This window comes from Xiphophorus maculatus, chromosome 5 (assembly GCF_002775205.1).
Source record: "Xiphophorus maculatus strain JP 163 A chromosome 5, X_maculatus-5.0-male, whole genome shotgun sequence".
Classification (NCBI taxonomy): Eukaryota; Metazoa; Chordata; class Actinopteri; order Cyprinodontiformes; family Poeciliidae; genus Xiphophorus; species Xiphophorus maculatus.
This window is the reverse complement of record NC_036447.1, coordinates 20,971,874-20,984,250: the sequence shown is the minus strand read 5'-3', so window position 1 is coordinate 20,984,250 and position 12,377 is coordinate 20,971,874. Positions and strand designations below refer to the sequence as shown.

Here is a 12,377-nt window from a genome sequence, read left to right as displayed (position 1 = left end):
TGCTTTACCTTAAGTACACTTACAGAAACTTTATTATTATTTTTGTTTTTGCTAGAAACAGTCTGATGCTGACCCATGTGGCTTATCTTTTTATTAAATCAGCCAGGAGTCGTGCCCTCGAGTGCAGGGTGCATAAAGAAGCCTGCTTTGACTTCTCTCTGCCTCCAAAGATGAGCTGCACTTGTTCCGGAATCTGATTCGCCAAGAAGGCTGCGGACGCCCCGCCCCCCGGCTCGGCCGCCGCCCCCGATTGGTCCTTCCCGTCGCCCGTCTTGAGGACACAGTGAGAGGCACGAGTTGGCCTGTAAGCCTGCGCTGGCTGCTTCTCAGTGTCGGACACGTAGTGGGAAAGAGCAGGTCCCGATGCACAAGTCACGGCAGCCCTGGGCGGAGATGAAGGCGGACTCCGACTGGCTCTGATTTTTCAAAGCCCTTTTCATTCAGGAGCTTGCTTGCCCAGACGGTCATCGATATGGCAGATCCATTATCCCCGGGACCCAACATTGCAAAAATGGCGTCACTTAGCCGGGTCCGAGCTTTGGCGATGATTTTCTTAACTGTCACTGGCTGCTGTGTCACCCCGACAAGTGGCAAGGAGGGCTCCGAGGAGACCGTCATCATCGGGCTCCGGCTGGAGGACACGGACGACATTTCCTTCATGGATAAAGGCTACCTGCGGGTGAGCGAGCGGTCTCGGGTGAAACTGAGGGTCTACGGGCAGAACATCAACAACGAGACCTGGTCCAAGATTGCCTTCACGGAACACGAGCGGAGCCGGGCGGTGGGGGGCTTTGACAGCTCCTCGGGGGATAACCAGAGCCGGGAGGACTCGTCCGGCTCGCATCCCTGCGGAATTAGGACTTCGGATATAATTATATTACCCAACATCATATTGAGTCGGAAAACATCCGGAGTAGTCGAGATTGAGGTCAAACCCCTGCGGAAGACCGAGAGGAGTAAAGCGTACTACCTTTGCATCGCCACCTCCACGCCGGCGGTGGCCGGGTTGCACGACCCGTGGACGGAGAACACCTGGATCTACCACGACGGGGACGACACCAAAGTGATAGTGGTGGAGGAGAAAAAGTTCCTGCTGCCTTTCTGGCTCCAGGTCATCTTCATCTCCATGCTGCTGTGCCTGTCCGGCATGTTCAGCGGCTTGAACCTGGGGCTCATGGCTCTGGATCCCATGGAGCTCCAGATCGTCCAGAACTGCGGCACGGAGAGGGAGAAGACCTACGCCAAGAAGATCGAGCCGGTCCGGAGCCAGGGCAACTACCTGCTCTGCTCGCTCCTGCTCGGGAACGTGTTGGTGAACACCACGCTGACCATCCTCCTGGACGACATCGCCGGCTCCGGGCTCATCGCGGTGGTCATGTCCACCATCGGGATCGTTATCTTTGGTGAAATCGTGCCGCAGGCCATCTGCTCCAGACACGGCCTGGCCGTGGGGGCAAACACCATCTTCCTCACCAAGTTCTTCATGCTGCTCACCTTCCCCGCGTCCTACCCGGTGAGCAAGCTGCTGGATTACCTGCTCGGACAGGAGATCGGCACCGTGTACAACAGGGAGAAGCTGCTGGAGATGCTGCGCGTCACGGACCCCTACAACGACCTGGTGAAGGAGGAGCTGAACATCATCCAGGGCGCGCTGGAGCTCCGGACTAAAACCGTGGAGGACGTCATGACGCCGCTGAGAGATTGCTTCATGATGCCGGGGGACACGATCCTGGACTTCAACACCATGGCCGAGATCATGAGGAGCGGCTACACGCGCATCCCGGTGTTCGAGGGCGAGAGGTCCAATATAGTGGATCTGCTGTTTGTCAAGGACCTGGCCTTCGTTGACCCGGATGATTGCACGCCGCTCAAAACCATCACAAAGTTTTACAGCCACTCGCTGCATTTTGTGTTTAATGACACCAAGCTGGATGCGATGCTGGAGGAGTTTAAAAAAGGTGAGAAAAGCACGATTTTTTTGTTGTCTCTGTATGGAAAGCCAAAAGTGACACAATCCAATACATTATTATTTTTTTTTTTAGTTAAGTTATCTTTTATGTATGACTTACAATAATTAATTGGGAAATAGTTTTAAATATTAATTGTGTCAAAGTCAGGGTAGTTACAAAGCTATTAATCCACTGCTTTTCATCCACAATGTATGTCTGATCACATTTCTGTAATATATATTTTCAACCATTTTGATCATCTTCACTCATGTTTATTCACTTTCAGAATAAACATTAATACTAATTCTTAGTATTCATTTCTTCATTCTTATATTTTTATTCATATTTCTGATCGCTTCATTTTGTAATATACTTGCTTTTCACTTTTCTTTTTGTGTTTGCCTCTGGAACTCTTCTTTAGCGAAACAATACTTGTCAGAAATAGTTAGTTGTATGCTCTGTAGAAATGTAGAATACACAGCTGTCTAACATTCAAGATGTCTAATTGTAACAAGGTACGCAATGTTTGAGATGTTATAGCCTAAGCATGAATCATTCAAATTGGTGCTATCAGAAGATATTCCACAGTTGTTTATTGTCATTGTAATTTTGATTCCTAGACTTAAGGAAAAAATGTAGAATAAACATGCTAAGTTCTGCAGTACTTACTGTAGTTTTTGTCTGAAAAATTATACCTGCCAAAGGTTTTTCTCTGTAAAGGCTGACTCGAGTCTAACAAATAGATGTGAACTGGTTAGTTAGTTAGTTAGGCTATCTGCTCAGGTAGCCTGTAGTCAGCAGTTTTAACAGATGAACGGATGGTAGCCAATCCTATGGCACTACTTTTGCTTTCAAACCATAACTGTCCCTGTTTTCTGAAACGCTAAACTGTAATTGAGGGAAAAATATAGGAACTTTATTTTAATGGTGCCCCCAAGACGGGGTAGTTAAGCTAGCCCTTTATACGATTCGGTTATGCTTTTCAAGTGTGTTCTTGTCTTTACGCAATTAAATAGTTAGCATAAGACTGAATTCAGTGGATCCAACATACATCACGGTATTGAAATCAAACCTGCAAAGCAATAAAAAGAAGAACACGTGCTCTGCTGAAACACTTGTTTGCAAATCTGCATAAAATTAAGCGTGAACTGTCTGGAGATTTGCTGGCAGATTAAAAAAATAATTACATGATTTATTTTTTTATTAAATAAATATTTGCATTTAAAATGTAAATATAACATAAATTGAATAAAGAGATTAAAAAATTATAAATACGTAGTTGCAGGTAAGTAGCTTTTTCATTGATTGAATTGTGGCACTTTTGGTTCTCCGTAGAGCCCGTATTGTCTGCACATGTGAAATGTTTCAGGACTCTCACATCTTCACTCATTTTTAAACTGGTGTTTCACCTGTCTGCCCTTCCTCTTGAGTCAGGTAAGGTATTGAGATGAGTTGTGTCATAATTTATGAACCAACGCTGACCTTTCATTCTGTTCTGGATGCCTTTGTTGCAGCTGCAGGCCAGGTTGTTTCAAATGACCTCAAATAGTCTAAACCTGACTTTCAGGAGCAGAGTGAGGAGAACGTATTGCTGCCCTCCTTTTGACAAGATATTCCTTGCAGTGAAAGCAAAGGAAACAAAACAAAACAAAAAAAAATCACAGGAGCACCACGTTGGGTTTGTTTCAGCCTCATCAGCCACATTTTTAGCCGCTAGCTTCCTGTAAACGGGGAAGCAGGAGGTGCCCTTATCACTCTCCATCACTTCCACTCAGCGTTAATGTTCACACTCTCCCACTCTCCTCCAGCTTTCCACAGCTTCTTACCTTGCCTCTGAAGCTTCCCCTGCCTGCCTCCCCCCTCTCTCTCTCTCTGATTTCTAAAGCAGTGGGACATGTGGGAATGGTGCAACGTCGGTGCCGGGGTTATCAGGCGAGGGCATCTCGTTCGAGAACCTGCTTAAATCCATCTCTGCCTCTCTCGTGCTCGCATCCGAGCGATGGTGGCGATAACAGCTTTTGTCCAGCGCTGGAATGCGGTTGAGTGGATAATGAATAACAGCCTCTAACACCTCTGAGCCCCCGAGTGTTTGTCCGCGCATGTCGTTTGACAAAGATGCTTACCTCACCTGTGGTTTATTTGGCGGAGGGGGCGGTTTGATTTCCACCCTCGCTCCGTGGGTTGTGTCTGACTAAAACAAGTGCTGCTGGATTTAATGCAAGTTCCTCCTAAAAATACAGAGCTGCCGGAGGGACAGCGAGGCGCGGCCGTCCGCGGCTCATTTACCAATACTCTAAATGTTGGAAAAAGCATGATTGGTAGCCTCGCATGCTCATTAGAATAATCACTTTACTTTTAAGAGGATTAATTAGGAGGTAAAACAGAACAAATCATTCAGCTCCATTACCAGAAATTAGGTGAAGTTCTCCATGCCAAATTAGCATTACATAACGTACTATTTGTTTTCATCACAGTTGACTGGTTGCAGACAGGCAATGTTATTGAGAGGAAAGAAACGTCCGTCTTTCGGGGTTATTTTATTAGTATTGTTGCCGCCATGTAAAGTGGAAAAGTATTGATACCTTTTAAGCTTTATCGCACTTTGTCACGTTTTCTGTTTTTGAAGCTTTCATTTTTGGGAATAGAACAATTTTATTTCCATCGTTCAGAGTGATGTCAGCCCACCAGAGAACTGTCGTCGTTTTTGACATCTTTTATTTATATCAACTTTGAATACTGGTCAACTCACAGAAGGACTGATTGGAATGAAAGCCAGTTTTTAAAGATGTTTTATGGATTTTTTAAAGGAAACAAAAGACTAATTTTGTATTAAAAAATTTATTTTTAAGCTATATTACCCAGACCTACTGCCAGCTTTGCACATCTATGACGGGTGTTTTTTTCCCCATTTGTTATTTTTGGATATTTAAAATGTCTGCAACCTGTGGATCCAGAGCCACATTCGGCTCGTTACACCCCTCCACGGTGGCTCTTACCAAACCAAAAATTAAATGTTTTTGATTGGACGCTATCGGAAGTGGTCGTTTTAGGAGTTTTTCCATAAGTTCTTATGCAAAACCTGCATAGTGCATCTACAACACTTTTAGAAGCTTCAAACTAGGCTCACCTCACTCTACAATTTTTTTCTTTCTTCTCTTGTAACAGAGGATTCATGTTGTTCTAAAATCTGAAAATAGAAAGACATTTTAGTTTAATTTTATTGAACTAATCATAATATGTTCTCATAATACGACATCTTATGTTGTATTTAGATAATCTACTGACGATAGTTGTCTTGTCATCAGATGAGAGCTGCTTCTCCTCCAGAGTCACTATGGATCTCTCTGGTTGATGCTCTCCTTGCCCAGTCTGTCTGTTTAGATGGACAGCCATGTCCTGGTACGTTTACAGCTGTACCGTACTGTTTCCATTGTCAGATGATAGATTGAACATCATCCAGTGATGGGGATGTTGCTTGGGATGTTGTTTTGTTGCGTAACCTTTTCTTGGCTGTGGTTCTTGGCCTTTACGGTGTTGGGTCTTCACTAATAGTCACTAAATAACTTTCAAAGCTGCTTTCTGGACTGTAGCTCTAAGATCAACACCTAGGGAGGCAGAACGACTTTACAATCTTTTGGGAAGGAATGGGTCACTCTGAGGCGCTCAGTGAATGCCAGTGTGGTTCCAGGATAGATGCAATCATGCCTTCTAAATCAACTAGTAGTGATATTGGAAGTGAAAGGGCATGTAAAATCACCAAACGGGGTTAGTTGACGGTGAGGCACATAATAGCTATTTTCAGTAGCTACAGACCTGATTAGCAAGAAAAGAGAGCATGAAATGAAATGTGCTTTTAGTGGTCAGCAGCTGTGCCCAAGCCCTGCACCACCAAGTGCAGTGTAAAAAGCATGAGTTGGAAGCATGCTGCCACTTGTCTTTGTGGTGGCTTGTGGAGCTGCGTTCTCTGACATGTTCTTCTCCTTTTTGCAATCCAGTGGACGACTGTGTGTTTGCCAGGAACCAGGAGAACAACACCGGGCTGACTGTATTCTTCAAGAACAGCCTTTGGTGCAGAGTGGATTATGGAGCAGAGGCTGTTGTTCAATGGTTGGGTTCAGCCCATACGAATTCATTGGACGGAACACTTAATGCTTCCACAAAAGACAATTTTTGGGCAATTTTCTGCTCCCAGTCTTTAGGAACTGTTTAGAGATGGCTTCTTCTTTTTCCAACATGACTATTTTACCAGTGCATAAATCAGGGCCCTTATAAACATCAAGGACTCGGACATAAGAACATGACTATCCTGCACCAAGTCCAGATCACAGCCCTGACGCAGGAGCACCGCTTGAAAGTCAGTGGCTGACCTCACAAATGAGAATTTGAAGAAAAAATGGTCAAAAATTCCCACAAACACAGTCTCAAATTTTGTTTAAAGCCTTCCTAGAGGAGTTCAAGTTCTTGGTGTGATGCAATGTGGGCCAACACCATAATTAATCATTTGTTTTAACAAATGATTAGCATTAAATTTCATTTTTTACACACATCAGTGTGTAAAAAGCAAGTGGTTCAAAACTTTTATAGCGATTTTCCAGTCTTTGTATACACAACTGTGGCATGGAGACTATAACACCAATCATCAGGTAACCCTGATTTAAACACAGTTGCCGAGCAACAATCAGTTTATGTGTATCTACCCGAACAGATGGTTAACTAGCTGACATCGGCTTGTTATATTCGTGTTACAGTACGAAGAACAGATACACTAATCTGTGTAATAAGATCTAAAACTAAAATTTGAATCTAAAACTTTAAACATTTGAATCCAGGTTAAGGTTTAGTGTTCTTCAGATTTATTTCCTTGTTAGAGGTCAGAGTGGGGACTATAAGAACAGAGGAAAAGTGCTTCATCTTCCTTTTTTTCCTGACAAGGATAGGAGAGAAAATCAATTAAATACTAAATTTAATTGATTTTCTTTCCGTAGATTAAGTAAAAATCATCGTCATTTTGTTTTTACACTTGCTGGAATATTGTTCTGCTATTAATTAAAGCAGTTATGTAATAGTGTCTGTTTTCTAGAGAGAAAATTTGTCTTACCACAATAATCTCATGTCCAGTTTTATGTGTGGTAAACTTTTTAGAAAAGGAGCAGCTTTAAATCAGATCTGTTTCTTACCAGCAACCTTCCCTTTTCTGTTGATGAATTTAGGGCAAATTTTAAAAATAACACAAATTTGACCGCTAAAAAAATCTTTAAATAAAAAATGAAACAAGATGATGATAAACTACAGGGTGATCCGTCTTTCGTGTGTTTTGTCAGATCTTTTGTATCCAGTTTCTGAAAGATGGTACATTCAGGTTAATACTCATCTTTAGATTAGATTAGATAAACTTTATTGTCCCCAGGGGGACATTTGCGTTGCTCTCCTCTGTTCACCTTGCTTATCTTTGAAGCTTACGAAAATCTTATGCTATCTGTTTACAAGAACTGGATAGATAGTGATTGCAGTCCACATTCCTTTTTGATGTGGAATCTTGCATTTTTATTGACGTACGTTTAAAAAAAACTAACATTTTGGTGAAGTTACAGTCGACCACGAAATAATCCTGGACCAGTCTCCAGGGACTACTCATTGTTTATGCTAATCCTAAAACGAGGAAAGCTGTGCTTTGAAGCCAGTTACTGACCTGTCCAACTTGACTGATGCTAAATGTTAATTGTACAATTCACAGCAAGACTATTGAGTTTTATAAAATGGTTTTTTATGCTTTTAGTTTTTGGATACAGAAACTTCCAGGAATACAGAGGCTCAAAAATTAATATAAAAAACTCTCCCTGGTCATGTTCTTAATTAGAAACTCTTCTCTCTGAGTTTTTGCTTTTGACCGAGACAAAGATTTCCTTTACCTTAAAGTTTTTCACATTTTGCCATTTTAGAACTGCAAATGTTTATGCTCTGTTAGAATTGTAAACCCAGCATAAAGTACTGCATGAGTGGGAAGGGGAAGCAACAAGAGATGGCTTTTCAAAGTTTTTTTTTTCCCAAAATAAAATCAGAAAAGTGTCCAGCTTCAGTATTTTTTACAACTATGCTGTGTTGTAATTATAGCTGCTCGTCGTTTGGGGTTTGTCTCTACCAGCTTTCCATGTTTTGGAGATTGTAGTTGTTTTTTTTCTTAGTTCTTCTTAGCAAAACAGCTTCTACTCAGTCAGATTGAATGGAGAGTGTCTGTGAACATCAGTTTTCAAATCTTGCCAAAAATTCACAGTTGGATTTAGATCTGGACTTTTACTGGGCCATTTTATCCCACAAATATCCTAAAATCTAAACCACTTATACGTTAAGGTGAACGTAGACCCAAGTCTGAAGCATCTTGGAGTGTGAAAAAGTTCACTTTACCACAGCACCTTCGAACACATTGTCCGCTACTTGGCAAACTGTAATGCAGACCTCTACTGGTCTTCTGTTAAGGATGGTTTTCTTCTCGTCACTCCTTCGTACAGACCAGATTTGGAAAGTGCATGATGGGTAATTGTCCTGCCAACAGAATCTCTCACCTGAGCAGAGCAGGATGTCTGCAGGTTTTTCAGCAAGTCAAATTTAAGACCGAAGAACTATAAACATTGGGGACTGTTGAGGGATGTTGAGGGATTCTTCTGTGTTACATTCATAGCAAAAACTGTGAAATTTCCTGGGGTCTGTTTGAGGCTTTTGGCAGCAGCTTTGTGCTTCTCACACGGCATAAGGCTCTCTACAGCCTTTACCCCCATTGTACCAAGATCTTTTTTTCTTTCACAGAATGTGTCAAGCATCAGAGGTGCAAAGAAGTGAAGCAGTGATGAAAATGAACACGGTACTGCAGACTGCCTATAAATTTTCCCTTACACATGATTGACACAAAAAAAACTTTCTAGCTAGTTAGCAAGTGCCTATTAGCAGAGATCCAGTAAGAAAAAAAAAGCTGACATTTATGACTAAGTGCTGCTAGGAAAAAATGTAAGGCCTAATATATTTAAGGCTAGCTTACAAGTTTTAAAATGAATTGAGAACATTAAAAGGCATTCATTTTAGATACAAGAATTTAATACATTAAAGACTATTTAAAGATGCGCAGACACTCTGGCTGAGGATCACAACGCGTCTCTTGACTGCTTCTCTAAAAAATGCTCTCTCTGACCGGCCTGTCAGATTAATTGACAGGCCGGTCAATTAATGTAATGTCTACACCTATTTATTAGGTGTAGACATTACTCTACATGCAGTTGGACTCTACTTACTAATTAGGTCAATATGAAGCTTATTGGTTGCGTTGTTTTCATTTGGTATTGTCAGAGAAAAAGGGTCTGGATGCTAATTGACCCTTTCAGAGTTTGACGTGTTAAAATTTTGAGGACTTTTTTGACATCTTGACATTTCTGCATCACTTTGTGTTCAACCATCACGATCCTAATACAATACACTCGGGTTTCTAGTTGTAATGTGGGAAACAAATAAACAAACAAAACAAAAAAACTGGTGTAAATATTTTTTTCCTCCACACTAGTTTTTGTCAACCTGCTGTGCATCGCATCAGTGTCCACGTCATATTTGCAACACACGTACAGTAAACCAGTCGGTTTAGCTTTAGTGGCTGAATCAGTGTGTTCCTGCGGCTGGCGGCACACCAGAGGGAATTTGCCTTCGCTTCACCTCCCTCTGGGGAAGTCATAAGCAACTGTTGAAGGGAGGGCGGCAGGGTCAGAGTTTCCAGTCAATCTGGCTCTGTTCACAGTGCACTCTTACTTCAAAGTGCTTTGTGTTATAAGTCACTGTTAATTAATTTGTTGCCTCTCGCAGAGCTGCATGCGTGTCTGAAGACTGTTACAGAAAGAATAAAAGGCCACGTATATCAAACACGCAGTACGTCCAGGATGCTGTCCCATGTTTTTTTGCGATTGTTGTGGCCTAAAATTTGAAAGACTTTTTTTCAAAAAGTTGTGGTTGCAATTTATTTAAATCTTCATTTTTTCCATAGAATGGTCTTACAAAAAACGTTGAAATTGCTGCCCTTCTCTTTTCTCATCAAGTTATAATCTTTCTCCCCCCTGACCTGCATCATTGTCCTGCAGGAAAATTTGTGTTCGATGAGTGAATTTGCATTAATGGCTACGGCCGCAACTTCCTGGAGAGACTGAATATTGTGCTGACGCAGACGGTGTTTCTTAGAGATGATTTTTATACGCTTCCATAATTCACTGTAATACTTTCATTGAGGTTTCTGGTCTCAGAAACAACACAAAAGTTCATTTTCTCTGTAAAAGAAAGAGAGGTCTAACACCGTGATTCGATACAGAATATTTGGCCACATCTTAGCGACACACTGTACTGTCACAGGTCTCCACAACGCAGGTCCAACGGGTCAGGGGTCGCAGCGAGCTTCACGCAGGAGCCTTTTAATGCAGTCAGACACCCTTGTGGAAACTTCTGGCCCCTTCATTAATTGCTGTGTCTCCGACTACAACAATTACCGTCATGCAGGGGTTGTTTGGTCCGGCTGCAGGGTCACTGGTTAATGAGTGGGTCAGTGCATGCCATTTGGGACTAAACCGAGTGGCAGAGGCAAAAACAGGAATTCGGCTTTAGAGGGAGGTGTGCTATTCCTGAAAGTCAAAGTTACTCAATGTGAGTCAGCGGACGGGGCGTTGCTCACGTCACAGCACGTATTACCGTAACTGTAAACTCAGTCGGCTCTAGCTCTTGTAAACTGTTGTTTTAGTTTGTCAGCTCCCTGCTTGTTGTGAATATCCATATTACCTTGTATTCAGCTGTGATTTTTTTTCTTTCAGTTTCAGAGTAAGGCATCCTGGGTAAAAACACTGAACTACTTCCCCTGATTCCTGTAATATAGGCCAATCTATGCTTAATTCAGACTCGGCAACCTAAACGACCTCTGTGTGCAGCGCTTTGTCTTAAAGGGGGGGGGGATTGTTTTTCCTGTTCCAGCGTTGACAAAACTGTTGTGCTTGGTTTTCTGTTCTCTGGGTGTTGTTGTGGAGGATATGACAGCAAGTGCCTGGTAAACCGGGGGATTAAAAGGCATCATGTTGGTAAGAACACTTAATGTTTCCTGATGAGGGACTCTCCTTTGAACTCAGTAAGAATTAATCAGCCAGCTGCTCACGTTATTAGAAGTGAAGAGGTTTTTTCTGCTTCTCAGTTTACTTGTTCTTACAGGGCGCAAGTGTTATTCGGAGATGTTCTCCTGTGTGGGAGGGGATTTCTTTTAGAAAGGTGCAGTCGTTTGTATTTGGAAGGCATGTAGCCAGAATCACAGTAGAGCAACCTGTGCTTCGTTATTACCACTATACCACTATTACCACTATATTACTCTATTTTGTTGTTTATTGCGATAACTTCTGGGATAATTGTAGTCCAGCAGAATTGGTTATAGCGACAGGCTTACCCGGAAAGCTATTTTTTGATGCTACAAATGATCACATGTACACATGTACACATTGTTTTGTTCGTGTTCATTCAAACTCTGCAGCTTTGGACGTCAATGAGGAAATAAATGACTGACTTCTGGCGTGTAAGGTGTTGACTGGACCGAACTCTGGTGTGTGTTGTGTTACAGGACTCGCTTTAGAATTGGCCTACATTCTTCAGATTCTGGTGCAACATGGAGTAGGCTTTTAAGACCCGATTAGTACAGCAGTCGAGTGTGAATCTAGACATGGTGCATTCCCAGAGCATGTCTGATGGGGAATTATAACTTTGCTTTACATTTGTTAGTTTTTTTTTTAATAGATCTCATAATACTACGTCACTCACCTCAGAACCATCTTCATTATACAGCGGAATAGCCAACTTTGCAACAAACTTAAATGTAGATTACAACTTGCTTGCATTAAGCTAAGTTTGAAATCATGCAATGCAAGCCTGGACTGGGCTGTTCAACAAAGAACTGTTAAGTTATTACCTTACTATAGTTGGAGTTAAAGGGCCACGTTTTCCAAGTTTGCTCCACTTGGCAAACGTCTCCAAAAGGGCAGTCAGAAACACAGTAAGCTGCCGTGAAAGAAGTAATCACGTATTTCTGAAAAGCTAACCCCTTGTTGATGACCTGTTGTGTATGAAAGATGCTTGATTTATCCCCTCTGTATCTGACCTGGTCCCTGCTGATGTCATCTTTATCCATTTGCAGTCCTGTGGAATCAAGAGGCTGCTAATAGCAGAACGTTTAGTTTGCTTTAATCAAACTGTTTGTCTAGAAAGTCTGGTTCATTTGGGGAGGCGGGAATGCGTAATTGGTCCATGATGCGGACCAAAGAGCGAACTCTGGTCCTCCTAAATACCTAATCCCCAGCTCATTGAAGTGAACTCTGGTTTGGTCTAAATGAATATGTGGATGCAAGCTGACTGGAGACCGCTCCAAATGCAGGAAGC

At 42.3% G+C, this 12,377-nt stretch overlaps 1 protein-coding gene across 2 annotated transcripts in view; it reads left to right on the top strand.

Moving 5' to 3' along the window:
* Nucleotides 1-12,377, top strand: part of cnnm2 (cyclin and CBS domain divalent metal cation transport mediator 2) — a 58,022-nt gene continuing 45,645 nt past the window's right edge. For both annotated transcript variants that reach the window (XM_023334000.1, XM_005810350.2), the window contains exon 1: nt 1-1,958. In XM_023334000.1, the coding sequence (XP_023189768.1) occupies nt 473-1,958 (1,486 nt within the window). In that variant the 5' untranslated portion in view covers nt 1-472. The remainder of the gene's footprint in view (nt 1,959-12,377) is intronic.